The following is a 20,360-nucleotide window of genomic DNA, read 5'->3' on the forward strand; positions in this document are numbered from 1 at the left end:
AGATTTAACCTTATGTAACAACCTACCATGCGGTACCTTGTCAAAGGCTTTGCTGAAGTCCATGTAGACCACGTCTACTGCACAGCCCTCATCTATCTTCTTGGTTACCCCTTCAAAAAACTCAAATTCGTGAGACATGATTTTCCTCTCACAAAACCATGCTGACTGTTCCTGATCAGTCCCTGCCTCTCCAAATGCCTGTAGATCCTGTCCCTCAGAATACCCTCTAACAACTTACCCACTACAGATGTCAGGCTCACCCGTCTGTAGTTCCCAGGCTTTTCCCTGCCGCCCTTCTTAAACAATAATCCAGGCTTTTCCCTGCCGCCCTTCTTAAACAATAATCCAGAGATTACTACCTTTGAGGTCTTGCTTATTAAGTCTCTTTCCTAGCTCCCTAAAATCTACCAGCAGGACCTCATCCCTCTTTCTATCTGTCATTGGTACCGATATGGACCATAATCTCTGGCTGTTCACTCTTCACTCTTCAGAATGTTCTGCAGCCGCTCAGTTACATCCTCGACTCCGGCACCAGGGAGGCAATGTACCATCCTGGACTCACGTCTGCCGCCACAGAAATGCCTGTCTGTTCCCCTAACTATTGAATCCCCCATCACCATTGCTTTCCTGACCTTCCTCCTCACCCACCCCCCTCCCCCCGTACAGCTGAGCCACCCGTGATGCCGTGGACTTGGCTCTGGCTGTACTCCTCAGAGGAACCATCGCCCTCAGCGGTATTACCGGTTAGTGAGATGCACTAAGGCGACTCCTGCGCTACCTGCATGGTCCTCCTTGTCTGTTACTAAGGAAGATAAAATGGGAGTAAAAAAAATTCAGAAAACAGAGTAATTTGCAGGACACCAGTGGCTAGATTGCAGAATCACTAGATAATATATTCTCACTATAAAATAGCTTCTACCAGTGACACCTTTAACACTGAAAATATCCATCTGCCACCGATAGAAGTAACAGGTACAGCAGGAATGAATTGTCAATGAAACACATGCCCCACATACTGAATTTAATATATAATGGGTAGATATATTCATGAAATTGGCAGTTTGGTTTTATTGAAATTGTATTTTAAAAAATGGAACTAAAGACTTTATTTCACAATCCAGTTCAAATCGGCCCCCACCTTGAAATAATTACCACCAATTTTAACACATACAGAAAAGAAAAGCTGTAAACAAAAGATCCTTTATAAACTGAATCCAAGATATACATTATAGTTATACAAATTAACAAGATGTAATACCCAGGCTTGCCACCCAATACTGTTACACTCAAGAGCAAAATTATAATACATAAAAACCATCTACTCAATACAACTCTGCATTATAGCAAACTTATCTTTGGATAGGACATTGCAGCATTCTTAATAAACCCTGAAGCACTCACTTTTAGAACTCTTGTAGTACCAGGCTATTTGGTAGTTTTATTTTTCTCTGTTGCCTCCCTCTCTCACAGACATCTTAAAACACAAGAGTGCTATAATCTTTCCAAGGAGGACAGCACATGCACCTTCAAATTGACCTTCAATTATGGAAAATGATATGCTCCTTCCGCTTAAAATTAAAAGTAGGCAAGTGAAGGCAACTCATTAGTATTGGAAGAACTGTTAAGTAAACTAAAAAAAAGTTTTCCCTAGATATTTCAAGGTTGGAAGATAATCTTAGCTCTGGCAAGCGGAGACAAGAGTTTCATTCTCTGAATACTGGAATGACATCCAGGGGGTGCTTGCATCTGATTGATGACTCCTCATTGTATTTAGCCAGTGCCCCCCGGTTAATGACCTGTCCACATAAAAAGCGGTGTTTGTTATGGAAACAATCCAGAGCATGATGTGTTGGATATGAAAGCAGTGGAAGAAATAGGCTGCCTCATGTACTGTTAGGCATGGAGGAGAAGAAGATAATTTTAAATATTCTACACAAGTTGCGTATAGTAGAACTATACATTTGAAATTCTGTAATTCTTTCATCTCCATTTTATTTAAGAATGTAAACTATATCATAATTAACTGATATACCCATTTTCTATGTAATTCTATGCTACTTACCTGTTGCTCAATTGTTTGTCTCAACCTTGATGTATTAGGTGGGTGATTGGAAAGCTATCATACAACTTTTAAGATACTGGTACCTCTAAAGTTTTGCTTTGTATTATTAAACATTGAACATATACTTCAGTGAGCAGTATTCTCCAATCTAAAGGATACAGCTTGGGGGAGTAAACCAACTTTATATAGAGTATAAAGGTTTAGAACTGAATAGTTTGGTCACTAAACATGAAAGGCTGAAAGTACCCTTGCATAGGATAGATTATGATGTGGAGATGCCGGTGATGGACTGGGGTAGATTAGACTTCTCTTCTAAACAATGGATCTTATATAGTTTTTTTTCGGGCACAGTCGAACTCTGTGATGAAGAATTGCTCTTTCTGACTCTTTTGTTCCTGTATCTTTCCTTTTAGCACTGTGTTTAACCTCACACAGAAAAATACAACTTTGTAATCTTGGATGATGCCTATTTGCACACTTTCTATTAAAAGTAACATCCAGAAAATACAGGAGGAAAAGCTAGATCACAATATCATGGAACACTGTGAAAGTATTTCCATGTTACATGTAAATATACCTTATCTACTGGCCTGAGCTATTTTAAACTCATTTTGAATTTTAAACACTGTTAAAGTCAGAGACTGATTTGGGTGATACAAATAATTTTCCTACCTATTGTATGTGTACAGAACCATAAAGAATTATTATTAGAGACATATTCTTGATATATGCAGAAACTAATAAAGTATAGTCACACCTTTTTATCCATCTTTTGGTTTTATGTGCATTATCCTGAAGAGGATCAAGTGAATAGACAATGTTGTGGGTTATTATAATGTTTTTACTTACTACACAAGGTGTGTCATGGCCAATCAGAGCTGGTCAATGGGCAGCTGATGGACAGAATCACAGGCACATGATTATCATAGTATTACACTGACCAATCAAAATAGTAAATCATCTAGAAGGATTGACCACTTGGATGAATAACTGAAATTGCCAAAACAAATATTGCTCATAATTTAATTTAAAAAGGGCATAAATAATAGTTCAGAGTTTATAAAAGAAACTGTCTACATTAGCAAAAATGAGAGCGCATGGAAATGGAGGTAAGCTTTGACTTGGGTTGGAAATTGGTTGGGAGGTAGGAGACAGAGAGTGGGCATAAAGGGTATGTACTCTGATTGGCAGGATGTGACAAGTGGTGTTCCCAGGCCTCAACTTTTTAAAACCATATTTATTATCGACTTGGATGTATATCCAAGTTTGCAGATAACGCTAAGTTAGAAGGGATAGTAAGCAGTCCAGTTGGCAGCAGGAACTTGCAAAGGCACTTGGACAGATTAAGTGAGTGGGCAAAACTATGGCAAACTGAGTACAATGTGGCCAAGTGTAAGATCATCCAAGTTGGATGCAAGAATGAAAAATTGCAATATTTTCTAAGTAGCAAGAAACTAAGAACTTTAGGTGAGCAAAGAGATTTTGGAGTTCAAGTTCACAAATCATTAAAAGCTAGTAGGCAGGTACAAAAAGCAATGAAAAAGGCTAATGGAGCATTGGCCTGTATTTCAAGGGGGTTGGAATACAAAGGGAAGTTATGCTTTAGTTGTAGAGAGCCTTGGTCAGACCCCATCTGGAGTGCAATGTTCAGTTTTGTGCACTGCACCTCAGGAAGGATATATTGGCCTTGGAGGGGGTGCTTTGCAGATTCACCAGAATGATACCAGGGCTTAAGAGTGTTAAATTATGAGGACAGGTTGCATAAACTTGGCTTGTGTTCTCTTGAGTATAGAATATTGAGGGGTGATCTGATCAAGCTGTTTAAAACGTCAAAAGGATTTGATAGGATGGATTCGGAGAAACTATTTCCTCTGGTGGGGCAAATCAAGAACAAGGGTACATAATCTTAAAATTATGGCGGCCACTCAGGAGCAAAATTAGGAAGCACTTTTTCACACAAAGGGTAGTAGAAATCTGGGACAATTAAAGCATTCAAGACTAAGATAGGTAGATTTTTGTTAGGTAAGGATATCATGGGATATGGAACAAAGACGAGTAAATGGAGTTGAGGTACAGATTAACCATGATCTAATGGCGTGGGGAGTAGGCTCAAAGGGCTAAATGGCTTACTCCTGTTCTTAATATTCCTATATTCCTACTGTGTCCATTATGAAAATGTGTTAATTACGGTTTTGCTCATTTATGAGCCACCACACCATAACCAGGAATTCCAGTATTAACACTGAAGAAATTTGGATAAGACTTCCTTACTTTGTGTTGCAATTTCAATTTACTTCAGCTCCCAAAGAAATGAGTAGAACAATATACATTAGAGAGCACTCAGCCCAAACAGTTCCTTTATGAATAGGGGCCTCATCCTGTGGCCTCTGATCTATGGAATAATTAGCTGGTAAACTCAGATATGAATCCCTTAAGTAATCCATAGCATGGTGTAGTTATTTTACTATACCTATGCTATCTCGTCGTGTGTACTGGTTTTAAAATTGCCATTTTGTAAAGTGTGAATGTGTTCCTCTCAAATTTGACACGTATCTAATATTCTGATGGAAAATATATTAACATTTGGTCCATTTGCATGTATAGCCATAACAGTTATGACAATAATTCATTCTAAACAAGTTAATTGTTTTAGTGTTGACTTAGCTCAGTAAGCTTTAAAAAGCAGAGCCTTACTATCTTACATTGAATATTAATCTCTGAAAGCAGTGGTTGTTGTTCCAAGGTTTTTTCTTCAACTTTTTCCTTGTAGAGTTGGTGAGTTAAATGGGTTCTATTCTTGAAGGAATTTAAAGATTTTCCAAAGCAACTTAAATTATGCACATACCATCCAGTTTACTCTCACAGATGACAGATTATAATTTCCAATGTTATTAATTTGGATCTTAAAACCAGAGTCCGTAACATCAATAGTTTTTACTGTTACTCCAACTGAATCAACTGAGCCGATTTCAGCCAAACTCAGCATAATCACTGGATCCTTCAATATGCGATGAGGAAAGTTAACTTCCCGAATGTGTGGCCAAGCACAGTTCTCTGAAGTTTCACAGAAAGACCTTACTTCTCCTGAAAGACCTGTTTAAAAGATGAGCAACATTGCTAAGAATTATTTTCAGCCACACAAGTATCCTCCCCTCCTCTCCTGAAAGTGCGGACTAATGATGTAGTACAATTCCACAGATGCCTACAGCCATCTGTTACTTCAATTAAGTGGCTATTCTTCACATGTGAGCCTTGACAATGATGGCTATTTTACCATGAATGACGTTGCAGCAGAGCCTGATGCTGTCATCACCTGGCATCCATACACTTTCAGCACAAGGCATTGGACAGTGAACAGAAGAGGGAACCTTGGTTAACTTTTCCAAGTGTAGCCCAAGGTTACTGGGAACAATTATTGTATCCAACTGGTGTCTCAGTTGAAAACAGCTCACAAATCGGGAATTAAAGCTGGGACCTTCTTGGTATGTACAGTTTTGTACCACACCTGGCTGTTTGTTTATTCACCAAACCATGGGGAGAGTTAGATAGCAAAATGGTTTCTAATTAAGAGGTTTTGTTTAAACAGTATGGAAACCAGTGAAGGCCTCCCAATCATCGTGAACTCTTAAATGATTTAGCTTACAGTTACTGTACTTCACAATATCAACTTTGAGAATTAATGCCTTAGGCAGGGCATCCTTTTACAGATTTAGGCTCACTTTCTTTTTTAAGCAACACAGGTACGGCCACTGTTTCTCAGCATAAGTGATGTGGATCAACTTCACTTATGGTCTCAGTATTTCCCGTTTATACTGCAGCAGTGCACTGACTCTGAAGTACTGGTGTACAGCAAAGACAAGATAACAGTGATGCCCCTCAACATACCAATGTTCCTCCAGAGTCAAACTAGTTTGAGATGCAGAATTTTTACTTTGAAATCATTCCAGGATCTTTGTTTCTGATTGTACTTCAATATAAGCATCAAATGCACAAAGGGCACCATGCAATAGCATCTTACACTGAAGAAATTATTTGTTCTTGTATAAAAGATAAGGAACATATAACTGGACCAAAAAATATAATTTACAAAATTTAAAGATCAAAAGATATGATAAGCTCAGCTCTACTCACCAACAAAATCTTTTGAAAAATTGAGTGTTAACAGAAAAGAAAACACTTATATTTATATAATACCTTTCATGTTGAGAGGGTTGTTCAATGAGGAGAGATTAAGTAGAATGGGCCTATACTCTATCTAACTGAGAAGAATGAGAGGTGATCTCATTGAAACATATAAGATTCTGAGGGGGCTTGACAGAGAAGATGCTGAGAGGTTGTTTCCCCTGGCTGGAGAGAACTAGAGGACATAGCCTCAGGATAAGGGGTCGGTCATTTAAGACTGAGAGGAGGAGGAATTTCAGAGGGTTGTGAATCTTTGGAATTCTCTACTCCAGAGGACTGTGGATGCTGAGTCATTGAGTATATTCAAGGTTGAAATAGATAGATTTTTGGACTCTAGGGGAATCAAGGGATATGGGGATTGGGCAGGAAAGTGGAGTTGAGATCGAAGATCAGCCATGGTCTTATTGAATGGTGGAGCAGGCTCGAGGGGCTGTATGACCTACTCCTGTTCCTATTTCTTACGTCCTCAGGATGTCCGAAAGTACTTTATAGTCAAGAAGTTACTATTTAAGTGTAGTCACTTGTTTTATAGGCAAATGTGATAGCCAATTTGCACACAGCAAGGTCTCACAAACACCATTCAATCTGTTTCAGTGGTGTTAGTTGAAGGATAAATGTTATCCACGATGCCGGGAGAACTCGCCTGCTCTTCTTCGAATAGTACCGCGGTATCTTTTAGATCCAACTTAGCAGGCAAACATAACCTCGGTTTACAATCTCATCCAAAAGTCAGCAACTCCAACAGTGTAGCACTCCCTCAGTACCACAATGAAATGTCAGGTTAGGTTATACGGTCAAGTCCTGAAACGGGTCTTGAACCAATGACTTTCGGACTCAGATGAAATTTCTACCATTGAGCTAAGGCTGACACTACTATACTTTATATAACTAGAAAAGAGCCTGGTTAAGCATGTACAATATTTTGTGATAAAAAAAAACACATTTTTAGATGTTTTCAAAATTACAAAAAACAACTTTTCAGGAGTTTATAGAACACACCAAACCTGAAATCTGATGAGAAACAGTGGGTTACCTTTAGGAAATAAGATGGTTATGGAAAATTAACCTGCAATATCTACAAGTGAATAATCTATTATGTTGTCAAAAAGGTAACTATTATATCCATTTATAGCATGCAATTTTTTTTTTATTATTCATTCATGGGATGTGGGCGTCACTGGCGAGGCCAGCATTTATTGCCCATCCCTAATTGCCCTTGAGAAGGTGGTGGTGAGCCGCCTTCTTGAACTGCTGCAGTCCGTGTGGTGAAGGTTCTCCGACAGTGCTGTTAGGTAGGGAGTTCCAGGATTTTGACCCAGCGACGATGAAAATTGGATTGTGCACTTAAACAATAAAGCTATCTTTTTAACCTATCATAAAGATTAGCTACTAAAGCTTCTAAAATTAAATCTACTTCATGTTATGCAAAATATTTCTCTGAGTGTAACTTTTTTCAACTAATTTTCATTACAATTAAAATAAGCTCCACTAATGACTGAGGGGGTATATCCAGTGAGTAGCTAAGCCATATATACCAAGGTGGTCCTAGATCTGTTAGCTGATCTCAAGCACTGCAGTGGTTGGGTTGCTACAATTAGCTTCAGCATCTCGGAGTTGGTTGGGGGGAAAGAAAGAAAGGGGGAAAAAAAAGGATTTCCACTCCGGATCACTATCCAGCAACCCCAATGGATGCTTATGTGCATAGATGTTTGGCTCAAGAAAGGATTGGTCTTGACTGCCAAGCCCATGATGATGAATAGCTGGTCAATAGTCAGAGTCAAGGCCCACACATGAACAATGGGCATCTGGGTATGGTACTAGAGGGAGAATGAGCCCACAGAACCACCCATGAAAGTACCTTCAGAAGAGGAGAAAATTAACAAAAAGGATTTTTTTTTAAAACCAGCAAGGCATCTTGAGACAAGTGTCATTGGATTATTTGTGATCAGTAACACGCTCTGATGTGACAATACTTACATTGCTCTACGGTGTTCTTGAGATTTGTTTCAATTTTTACCAAGCTTTTTTGCAGAGTATGAATTGCTTGATCCAAAGCATCTGCTAGCTGTTTACTTTGATTGATCCCATTACTTTCAACCTGAATTTTAAAAAAAAATCACAATGTCAATGCTTATTTATATGGAACTCATGTTAGGATCAGTATATGCATCCTGTGCCAGTTTGTTCAGCTGACTCTCAGTTCCACATTCATTTTGAGTGGATGTCCTACTACATATTTACATAGGCTATATTACATGTGTGGACCTGCACAATTTAACAGGGTGTAAAGGGTAATATAGGAGGAAAATTAATTAAGATTACAATCTCTCTACGGTTACAAATATTCAGCTCTTTGACTTGATAATCACATCTTATCCGCACTTGGACGAGTGTAAAGACAGCTGGAAAACCTGGATGAAGAATGGAAATCCTAAAGAAAGCTTGGGCAACAGATCCCAGAGGTGAAAGGCCAGTGTCTAACCCAATGAACCACCCACTTTGTTACTAGCCCATTGGTAGAACAGTTTTGTGCCCGCAATAGTGTACATGATCAAAATTGAGAGATGTATCAGTTGCCTACAACCATATAAGAGTCAGAAAATGCTGGAAAAGCTCAGCAAGTGAGGCAGCATCTGTGGAGAAAGAAACAGAGTTAACATTTCAGGTCGAAGACCTTTTGTCTAGAGACAAAAAGGAAATACTGGAGAGAAGAGTAGAACTTCTTAGAATCGTAGAATATTTACAGCACAGAAGGAGGTCATTGAGCCCATCATGTCCGCGCCGGCCAAAAAAGAGCCACCCAGCCTAATCCCACTTTCCAGCACTTGGTCCATAGCCTTGTAGATTATGGCACTTCAAGTGCATATCCAAGTACCTTTTAAATGTGATGAAGGTTTCTGCCTCTACCACCCTTTCAGGCAGTGCATTCCAGATCCCCAAAACATTTTTCCTCAGCTCCCCTCCAATCCTTCTACCATTTAAATCTATGCCCCCTGGTTAATGACCTCTCTGCTAAGGGAAATAGGTCCTTCCTAGCCACTCTATCCAGGCCCTTTATAATTTTGTACACCTCAATTAAATCACCCCTCAGCCTCCTCAATTCCAAAGAAAACAACCGTAGCCTATCCAATCTTTTCTCATAGCTAAAATTCTCCAGTCTTGCCAACATCCTCGTAAATCTCCTCTGCACCTTCTCTAGTACAATTACATTCATCCTGTAATGTGGTCACCAGAACTGTACACAGTATTCAAGCTGTGGCCTAACTACTGTTTTATACAGTTCTAACATAACCTCCCCGCTCTTATATTCTATGCCTTGGCTAATAAAGGAAAATATCCCGTATGCCTTCTTAACAACCTTATCTACCTGTCCTGCTACCTTGCGGACTTGCGCTCCAAGGCCCCTCACTTCTCTACATCTCTTGGTATCTTCCCATTTATTGTGTACTCCCTTGCCTTGTTTGCCCTCCCCAAATGCATTACCACCGGACTGAATTCCATTTGCCACTTTTCTGCCCACCTGACCAGTCCATTGATATCTTCCTGCAGTCTATAGCTTTCCTCCTCACTATCAACCACATGGCCAATTTTTGTAACATCTGCAAACTTCTTAATCATGCCCCCTACATTTAAGTCCAAATCATTAATATATATCACAAAAAGCAAGGGACCTAGTATTGAGCCCTGCGGAACCCCACTGGAAGCAGCCTTCCAGTCACAAAAACACCCATTGACCATTACCCTTTGCTTCCTACTACTGAGCCAATTTTGGATCCAATTTGCCTCTTTCCCTTGGATCTCATGGGCTTTACTTTTTTGACCAGTCTGCCATGTGGGACCTTGTCAAAAGCCTTGTTAAATTCCACGTAGACTACATCAAATGCACTACCCTCATCGACCCTCCTGGTTACCTCCTCAAAAAATTCAATTGAGCAAGTCAGACACAACCTTCCCTTAATAAATCCACGCTGACTGCCCTTGATTAATCCGTGCCTTTCTACGTGCTGGTTTATCCTGTCCCTCAGAATTGATTCCAATAATTTGCCCACCACAGAGGTTAGACTGATTGGCTTGTAATTACTCGGTCTATCCCTTTCTCCCTTTTTAAACAATGGTACAATGTTAGCAGACCTCCAATCCTCTGGCACATGCCTGCAGCCAGGGAGGATTGGAAAATGATGGTTAGAGCCTCCGCTATTTCCTCCCTTGCTTCTTTTAACAGCCTGGAATACATTTCATTTGGGCCTGGTGATTCATTTACTATCAAAAAGGTGCTAATCCCCTTAATACTTCCTCTTTCACGATGTTTATCCCATCCACCATTTCACACTCCTCCTCCTTAACTACAATGTCTGCATCGTCCTCCTCTTTTGTGAAAACCATACCCACATCTTCTGCCTCCACACATAGGTTACCTTTTTGGTTTCTAATAGGCCCTACTCTTTCTTTAGTTATAAGTATTTATAAAACTTCTTTGGATTTTTCTTGATTTTACCTGCCAACATTCTTCAAGGTGGACATTCCTGGAAAAGAAGTAGCAGTGAATTAAACAATGAAACGTTAACTCTGTTTCGATCTCCAAAGATGCTGCCTCACTTGCTGAACTTTTCCAGCATTTTCTGTTTTTATTTCAGTTTTCCAGCATCCGCAGTATTTTACTTTTAATAAAAGAGTCAACTAGGTATAGAGCATGAGCTGATGAAGGCTGTGTTACCAGATTGTGACACAATCAAAGGGTTCTGACTTGATCATCATCAGTAACATCTGTGTGTGTTAAACTTGTACAACATTCAGTTACATTATGGAACATGTACAAAATTCCAGACTATTCTCATTTTGTCCTTTAAGTTTTGCCATTCAGGATTTAATGTTTGAACTTACATTCTGCTCTCGCTATTGAGTTTTGGAGGACAGGATTTTAATATTCCAATGTCACCGCCGAAATATTTCCATTTTGGTGTTATCTTCCATTGCTCCTTCCACTTCTAAGTCTTCCCATTATCCCCATTGTGGTTAACATAATACATAAGAAATAGGAGCAGGAGTTGGCCTTGCAGCCCCTCGAGCTTGCTCCTCCATTCATTAAGATAATGGCTGATCTTCGACCTCAACTCCACTTTCCCACCCAATCCCCATATCCCTTGATTCCCTTAGAGTCCAAAAATCTATCGATCTCAGTCTTGAATATACTCAACGACTCAGCATCCACAGCCCTCCTGGGTAGAGAATTCCAAAGATTCACAACCCTCTGAGTGGAGAAATTCCTCCTCATCTCAGTCCTAAATTTCCGACCCCTGTCAAGCCCTCTCAGAATCTAATATGTTTCAATGAGATCACCTCTCATTCTTCTAAACTCCAGAGAGAGTACAGGCCCATTCTACTCAATCTCTCCTCATAGGACAACCCTCTTATCCCAGGAATCAATCTAGTGAACCTTCGTTCCACCGCCTCTATGGCAAGTATATCCTTCCTTAGGTAAGGAGACCAATACTGTACACAGCACTCCAGGTATGGTCTCACCAAAGCCCTGTACAATTGCAGCAAAACTGCCTTACTCTTGTACTCCAACCCCCTTGCAATAAAGGCCAACATACCATTTGCCTTCTTAATTGCTTGCATGTTAACTTTCTGTGTTTCTTGTACGAGGACACCCAGATCTCTCTGAACACCAACATTTAATAGTTTTCACCATTTAAAAAATATTCTGTTTTTCCATTCTTTCTACCAAAAAGTGAATAACCTCACATTTCCCCATATTATACTCCATCTGCCACCTTCTTGTCCTCCTCACAGCTTACGTGCCATCCTAGCTTTGTATTGTCAGCAAACTTGGATACATTACACTCAGTCCCTTCATCTGAGTCATTAATAGATTGTAAATCGCAGTGCAGAAAAGAGGTACAAATGTTAGAAATAAAGAAACATAGAAAATAGGAGCAGGAGTAGGTCATTTGGTCCTTCGAGCCTACTCCACCATTCATTATGATCATGGCTGATCCTCTATCTCAATATCATATTCCCGCTCTCTCCCCATACCCCTTGATGCCTTTTGTGTCTAGAAATCTATCTAGTTCCTTCTTAAATATATTCAGTGACTTGGCCTCCACAGCCTTCTGTGGTAGAGAATTCCACAGATTCACCACTTCTGGGTGAGGGCATTTCACCTCATCTCAGTCCTAAATGTCCTACCCTGTATCCTGAGACTGTGACCCCCTCATTCTCAAACCCCCTCAGCCAGGGGAAACATCCTTCCTGCATCCAGTCTGTCTAGCCCTGTCAGAATTTTGTACATTTCAATGAGATCCCCTCTCATTCTTCTAAACTCTAGTGAATACAGGCCTCATCGACCCAATCTCTCCTCATACGACAGTCCTACCATCCCAGGAATCAGTCTGGTGAACCTTCGCGGCACTCCCTCTATGGCAAGTATATCCTTTCTTAAGTAAGGAAAATTGTTTAAGCAAAATTATTTCAAACTTTTACTTATGAGAATGTCACCTAGAAGGATTTAAATCCCATGTACAGTCAGCAAAGATCTCAACTGTTCAAGAGCATCCCTAGTGATCACATCATTAGTGATCTTGTACCCTTGACTCATCTAGTTTTGATGTCAAATGAAGCCAACCATGGTGTAACTTGCACTATTCTTGTGAAAGCTAAAGAAAAATTACAGCTCAGATTACGGTTGGCCTGGTTGGAAAATGTTCCACATGCCCGTACGAACATATTTGGCTATAGTTGGATGGAGCCATTTGTACAGTCACAGTGGAAGGCGCATCAATCCTGGCAGGGAATCACTGAAATGCGCATGCAAAAGCTGAGATGTCTGTAGCATGACTTTAATGGTTTGTACAAGACAGCAAAAATCCTCAAAAGAAGATTTTCAGTGAAATGTAAATGGGCAGTTTGAAAACAAAATAGTTTACTGTAATGTTTATATTACTTTATTATTGGGAGAACAAAAGTTTTAGCTTTGCTTTGAAGTTATGCTCTTACATTGCCCATTGTTTACCAATGTGCACCGAAGTCAATCAAATTATCCCAATATCTACTGAACCCAGACAATGCCACATTACATTAATCAACTGATTTCATTCCAAGCACACTGCGGAGAGCCAGGTTTTACCGAAGAGCAGATATTAGAGTGAATGAAGAGGAACTTGTTCAAAGTTCCTGGTCTCATTTTAATATTCACAGAATTCAATTACAACATCAAGAACATTTACAGTGCACTTTTAAAATACAAACACACAATTCGATTCCTTAGATCAAGGACATCATACTTAAAGCTATGCTTGCAATTGTCCATTCCTACCAGTTTATTGCCTGTGTTTAAAGTAGTAAATAAGTTTTCCTTCTAAAATATCTGTAGTTACAGGGATTTTCTGTGGACCCTGCTCGCTAACCATTTGGTGCAGCAACATAGCAAAAAGGAATCCCCCCCACTAGCATATTTCATCCCCCTCCTCAATATGCAGGTGCGCTGTACTTTTCCATATTTTTCTACTGCCTGGTAGCTTTCAGTTTGGGCATAGATGCACTTCAACCTTGATGGAAAATATTCTGCACATTCACACAAAAAATACCTCAAATAGTCTCTTGGGTGAAGCAATTTATACACTAGTTGCTCCATTAGTGAAATTCTGAAATGTTCAAATGTCTTTATTTCAACATTTGTTACCTTGAGCTGGTTACAACTCTTCAGAAAACATGCGGCACATGAATACAAATTTTTGAACATAAAAACTGCAGTTCTTAAAAGGCAGTTATATTTAGGAAAGTGGGTGACTTCCAAAGAGACTAAAAATATCAATGCCACTAACATGTAGCATGGCAAATCGCTTTTCCCTTTGTGAGCCTGAATTTTTCACTGCAGTCTCAACAATACTAAAAACAGCCAAATACAGGTTTCAGCAGAAAAGTTATGTGAAATGCAGATAAAAGGTATTTTCTTTTTTAAAAAACATAAACTTTAAAAGCTGAGGAAGATGTACCATGGGTTAAGCATTTCCTATTGATCAATTTATTTTACTTAAAGAAGAATTGTAAGACTCAATTCATCACAGCTTCAGGCATACCCACAGAACTGTTTTTGTGGGTTAATCACTGCTACTACATTGTGCCAAAGGAGACTTCAAAAAATTACTTCAAAAAAGATTTGGTTCCTCCTATTTGCTCTTTTAAACGATGGAAAAGCTGTCAGTAGAGCACAAAGTTTTGGCGGTGTGTATAGGGCCAAAATTATTTAATTTTATTCAGTTTTTTTGGAGCGCCCTCTGTCATGTGTTCATTTACAGAACTCTACGCAGATGAAATACCAAACTCACAACTTCAATCATAAACCTAAATCCAGAAGCCATTTTTCTGTAATCTATTCAAAGCTTTATTACAAGGCAACACAACCCAACAGAAGTCTGCAAACCTGACAAGCTATTTAAAAAAAACCAAAAAGCGCAATAAGCCAGAATGGTGAAGAGTTCCGTCATGCAGAATGCAATATAATGACCTCTACTATCAACAACTGTATAGTGCTGACTGCCCTTTAGGCACATTAGCCATTGACTTGTGAAGAACTCAGGCAGTGAATTTCCATTCCAATGAGTTTCAAAACAGAAGGTAATGATTTCTTTAATCATGTTGATTAACCAAACCAGGAATTTCTCAGAGCTAACCCTTTTTGAGATCAATGTGCATGATATCCAAAAATGACATAGAAACTAAATTTCCAGTTTCATACGGTAGACTCCGAAGTAAGGGATTTCAAAGTAAAACAATATAATCAGATCCATTTTTGGATTTATTGAAGGTGAACAATCTGGACTTTTTGGTGTTTTACCTTTGTGATGTGATTCTGCAGATTGGCTACCACTTCATCCATTTTATTACTTCTGTCCTGCAACTTGCTGACATCACCAGCAACAGTGTTTCTAACAGCATTCTCCAGTTCTTCCACAGAGGCCTTCTCTGTTTGTAACCGATAGGCCAGTTCCCTGAAAATAGATATAACAGGGAATATGGTATTATCCAAGTAGTATTCATTTTATGCAGAACACAGAAAATCTCAAACACATCAGAACTGGGATGAATCAATAAGAATTTAATGGGTGCTTTATTCATTCTTAACATTTTATTTTACTTTTCAATCACAATTCCCCACCCCCCTGACAAAAACATGGTTTAACCTGATATTTTCCAGCTCTTCTTTACTGGAGAGTTGCTCTGCTTGTTGGGCTGATGCAGTCTCTTTAAGTCCCAGTAGTTCTTTGCCATGCTGCGCTACCTGTGACTGTATAGCATCAGTCATCAGAGTTGTCTGATTTAATTGTTTTGTTAATGTAATCACGCCGTTGGAGAGGGAGGGAAGACTATGGTCCATTAACTCTTTGACCGTGTTCATGTCCTCAGCACTTTGCTGTAGAGCTTGAAGGTCCTGTCTCTCTGCTTCTAGGCTTGTAACTCGACTGGTTAAACTTGACAAATAAGCAGAGAGTGAATTTACACTGTCTTCCAGTTTTGAACCTGCAGACCTCATACTTGCAACTTGCTGTTCAGTCCTTGCAAATTCAATTTCTCTAAGAACCTCAATGGAATCCTCCACGTACTGCAAGTCATTCTTTGTGAGTAAGTCCTTCCTGAGCTCACTCAGGCTTTTACTCATCTCTGACTGAAGTGCAGTCAACTTATTATCCAGGTCAGAGGACTGAATTTGTGCCACAGCTGCTGTTGCTTTATCTATTTTATGTTCAGAATCAGACTGAGCAACTTCGAGATTCAGCAACTTTTGTTCATATTCTTCTGTGATCAACACCTGAAATAAAAGCAAAAATATTTTTTTCAGAGGAGATAAATATTACATGCTTGCTTTTTGTGTGTATTTGTTCTCTATGAATGAGGCACAAGCAGTGCTGAAGAGTGGATTTTTTTCCTACTTTGCACCCACATTTCCACTTCAGACCAACTATATACTGATTGTTTGCTCAATGATGTACTGTGCATTTTTCTCAAAACACAATAGATCAGCTAAACATTTTCAACTAATACTTTCCCCTTCTCTTTTTCTTTGCCTTAGTCTCTTATATTTCTCCCCAGAGAATTACTTTAAAATTCAGACCCACTTCCAAGGAAGCTGCTGAGAAATAGAGGGGAAAAGAAAACAGCATAAAAATTTGTAGCTGACTAACAGGTTTGCTATTTTCCTACGATTGTAATGGACCCAATTTGCCTATAGATGTGGGGGTGATGGAATCAATGGAGACTCTGAGGTAAAAGCAGGCCTCCATCTCCTCTTTCTGGAATAGATTTAAAATCTTGTCTCAAAACAACAGAAATACACTCATGTATTGCTATATAAATGCAAGCTATTTTTTTCTTTCTTTATTCACTACCTGTTAATACTGTGAGCATGTGTGTTGACTGCACTGGTGGCTTCAAGATGGGGTAGTGATCAGCACTATTATAGGATGCACAATATGAGGAAAAAGAAAAAAAAAACAAGAATATTTTAACAGCATGCATTGTTTATTAAAATTATTTCTAAGATGAAAAGATAGGAGTTACATTTTTGGGCAAGGGTCGAGATACCCCCCCCCCCCATTGTTATCAGTAGGGTGGTTCAGGCACTCTTGAGTGATTATTGATGGGCAGCATCCCTATAGAATGGTTACATCAAACCACAGCAGTGCATGATTTGATACAAATGGACAAAGCAAATCAAACTTGGAGCCAAGTTTATGCAACAAATTTGCAAAGTGAAAAGAGCTCAGTGATAGTCTCCAGGTTAGATCAAAAATTAAAATTGATACTCAAATAGAAAAGCTTTAACTTATCTTCAGCAAGCTGCCCAAATTTAAATTAGCTTTAAATTTGTGTTTAACTCAAACCTTGACCAGATAAAGATTTTAATAAATCTTTATGGGAGGAGTGGGGGAGAAACTAATATTTTCTTGGGAGTTTGGCTATTAGCCATTAGTTCAGTACTGGTAGGTTACAGTACTAACACTGATGTGAATTGATATCACTTTATATAAACATGACACAGGCTGGCACAGGTGTGAATTTCCCTCACTCGGAGGTACAATTCAAAATTTGCGGATGACACCAAATTTGGGGGGTGGGGTATAGTTAATACAAAGGAAGAATGCGACAAAATACAAGCAAACATTAATAAACTTGCAGAATGGGCATGTAATTGGCAAATTAATTTCAATATAGGTTAGTGTGAGGTGGTGCATCTTAGTCGGAAGAATAAGACCACATACTGCTTAGATAATAAAGTCTAAATGGGGTAGAAGAGCAAAGGGATCTTGGGGTACAGATACACAAATCACTAAATGTATCGATGCAGGTTAATAAGACCATTAAAAAAAAGCAAAACCAAGCAATGGGGTTCATTTCTAGAGGGATAGAATTGAAAAACGGAGAAGTTATGTTAAACTTGTATAGAACCTTGGTTAGACCACATTTGGACAGTTCTGGTCGCCATATTATAAAAAGGAGGTAGAAGCACTGGAGAAGGTGCAAAAAAGATTCACAAGGATGATACCAGAACTGAGAGGATATACTTATCAGGAAAGGCTGATTAGGCTGGGCCTCTTTTCTCTAGAAAAGGCTGAGGGGTGACCAGATAGAGGTCTTTAAGATAATGAAACAGGTTCAATAGGATAGACAGAGAAAATATTTTCACTTGTGGGTAGTCCAAAATTAGAGATCATAAATAGAAGATAGCCACTAATAAATCTAATAGGGAATTCAGGAGAAACTTCTTTACCCAAAGGATCATCCATTTTGGACCTAGAAAAGATAGATCCAAGTATTTTTAAATAGTGAAAAATTAGGACCAGTGGAGGTCCAAAGAGATTTAGGGCTCTATGTGCACAGATCACTAAAATGTAATAGTGCAGTACAACAAATAATCAAAAAGTCTAATGGAATGTTAACCTTTATAACTAAAGGGCTAGAATATAAAGGGAAGTTTTGCTACAGCTATACAAAGCCCTGGTTAGACCACATCTGGAACACTGTGTACAGTTCTGGGCACCGTACCTTAGAAAGGATATACTGCCCTTGGAAGGAGTGCAATGCTCCAGAAGGTTACCAGGGCTCCCAGGGTTACATTATGAGCAGAGATTACATAAACTAGGTTTGTATTCCCTGGAATATAGAAAGTTAAGGGGTAATTCGATTAAGGGGTTTTTATTATTTTGAATGGAATTGATGGGGTAGAGAGATTTTTTTTCTGCTGCTGGGGAAGTCTAGGACAAGGGGACATAACCTTAAAATTAGAGCCAGGTCATTCTGGAGAGACGTTAGGAAACACTTCTTCATGCAAAGGTTGGGAGAAGTGTGGAACTCTCACAAAAAGCAGCGGATGCTAGCTCAATTAATAATTTTAAATCTGAGATCGATAGATTTTTGCTAGCCAAGGGTATTAAAGGGATATGGAGCAAAGACGGGTGGATGGAGTTAGGATACAGATCAGCCATGATCTCATTGAATGGCGAAACAGAATTGAGGGACCGAATGGCCTACACCTGTTCCTATGTTCCAAAGAATGGTAAGAATGTGCTACCACAAGTAGTAGTTGAGGCAAATAGTTAGAGATGCATTTAAGGGGAAGCTTAATAAGCACATGAGGGAGAAAGGAAAAAAAATATGCTGATAGCCTTTAATGAAGAGGTGGGAGGAGGCTCCTGTGGAGCATAAATGCCGACACAGACCAGTTGGGCTGAATGCCATGTGCTGCAGGCTCTATGATACTATTCCATATGTAGACTTGAAATATTCAAAAGTTTCAAAATCTGGACACTTTTCCATCATACAGCGTCCTGAAAATGACATTTCTATGTATATTATAAGTTATGAACATTTTCCAGTTCATAAAAATCTTGTACCCCACTCCTCTCTCCCTTCCCCCGGGAGTATTCGGATTACGTTTAATATTGCAGCGGATTGCAAGGTGTTAAACTCCCAACCAGCCCAAAATTGTCAATTAACTGAATGAAATAAGGAGGGAGGGGGTTGTCGCCCGAGTTAGGTACTTACCTTCTGGTCCAGCTCATTCAGTTGAGCCTGGATCGTTTCGAACTGAGACAATTTCTTTTGTAGGATTTGGATGGTTTTATCCAGGCTGCCGATGGTTTGGAGCTGCTGCTGAACATACCAGCCGCCAACCCCGCAACCGGCGACAACCAGCAGGAGCAAAGTCCACAGCAAGGACAGACCAGTTGGAGCTTCGGACGCATCCTTACTGTCAGGTCGGGTGGAGTTATCCTCGCCCCGCTGGCCACCTTTTCCTTTCCGATTTCTCATAGTTACAAACTTCTACCAAAACTTTCCTTCCAACTTCCGCCGTGGACCTGAAACTGACATGATTGACAGATGGGTCTAAGTCAGTGATAGGCTGCCCAAACTCGGATCGCCCAATTAGAGGCAAAGACACCGTTTGATAGTTGCCGGAGCCAATGACATGAGGACACCCGGCTTTGGAACGACATCATTACACCAACCACAAGCCTGGAATGCGATTCTTCTTATAATAAAAATCAGGATGTTCTCCACATGTATTTTAACTAGTCTGAGCCCTGCTGAAATCTATTTGAAAACGCAACGTGTAACAGGCTATAGGTATAAAAATATTGCTGAGGTTTAGAAGTAATTGTGCAAAAGTTGGCTGCTACGTTTGTCTACAAAACAAATTACTACACTTCAAAAGTAATTCAATGCCTGTAAGGTACGTTGGGATGTTCTGAGGACGTGAAAGGCACTATATGAATGCATTTCTTCTTTGTTGTAATTTGATGTGCTTGTTCGACCATTAATTTATACAAATTTATTAGTGGTACTCCCATGGCGTTACTAGTATAAGTCAGTATTTCCCCCCCCCCCCCCCCACCATGCCTCTGTGAAGTGCTTTGGGATGTTTTTCTGTGTTAAAGGTGCTACATAAATGACGGGCACCTCAGCACCTCACTCTACCGCAAGCCCACGGACAACCTCACGATGCTCCACTTTTCCAGCTTCCACCCTAACCACGTCAAAGAGGCCATCCCCTATGGACAGGCCCTGCGAATACACAGGGTCTGCTCAGACGAGGAGGAACGCGATGGACACCTACAGA

At 39.6% G+C, this 20,360-nt stretch overlaps 1 protein-coding gene across 1 annotated transcript; it reads right to left on the reverse strand.

The window, feature by feature from the left end:
- Positions 1-1,048: 1,048 nt before the first annotated feature.
- LOC137344439 (putative leucine-rich repeat-containing protein DDB_G0290503) lies at positions 1,049-19,592 on the reverse strand. The gene is made up of 5 exons (XM_068007408.1): positions 19,286-19,592; positions 15,427-16,052; positions 15,081-15,234; positions 8,222-8,342; positions 1,049-5,155 (listed from the first exon to the last, which is right to left on the reverse strand). The coding sequence occupies exons 1-5, from the start codon at positions 19,550-19,552 to the stop codon at positions 4,896-4,898; spliced, it is 1,428 nt and encodes a 475-aa protein (XP_067863509.1). The 5' UTR covers positions 19,553-19,592; the 3' UTR covers positions 1,049-4,895.
- Positions 19,593-20,360: the final 768 nt, after the last annotated feature.

The sequence above is a fragment of the Heptranchias perlo genome, chromosome 27 (assembly GCF_035084215.1).
Source record: "Heptranchias perlo isolate sHepPer1 chromosome 27, sHepPer1.hap1, whole genome shotgun sequence".
In the NCBI taxonomy this organism is placed as follows: domain Eukaryota; kingdom Metazoa; phylum Chordata; class Chondrichthyes; order Hexanchiformes; family Hexanchidae; genus Heptranchias; species Heptranchias perlo.

Coding starts and splice junctions, on each gene's coding strand:
- LOC137344439 (XM_068007408.1), bottom strand. CDS start 19,552: ATGAGAAATCGGAAAGGAAAAGGTGGCCAGCGGGGCGAGGATAACTCC. Junction 16,053..19,285: donor TGAATGAGCTGGACCAGAAG/GTAAGTACCTAA, acceptor CTTTTATTTCAG/GTGTTGATCACAGAAGAATA. Junction 5,156..8,221: donor CAAGAACACCGTAGAGCAAT/GTAAGTATTGTC, acceptor TCTTTTAAACAG/GTCTTTCAGGAGAAGTAAGG.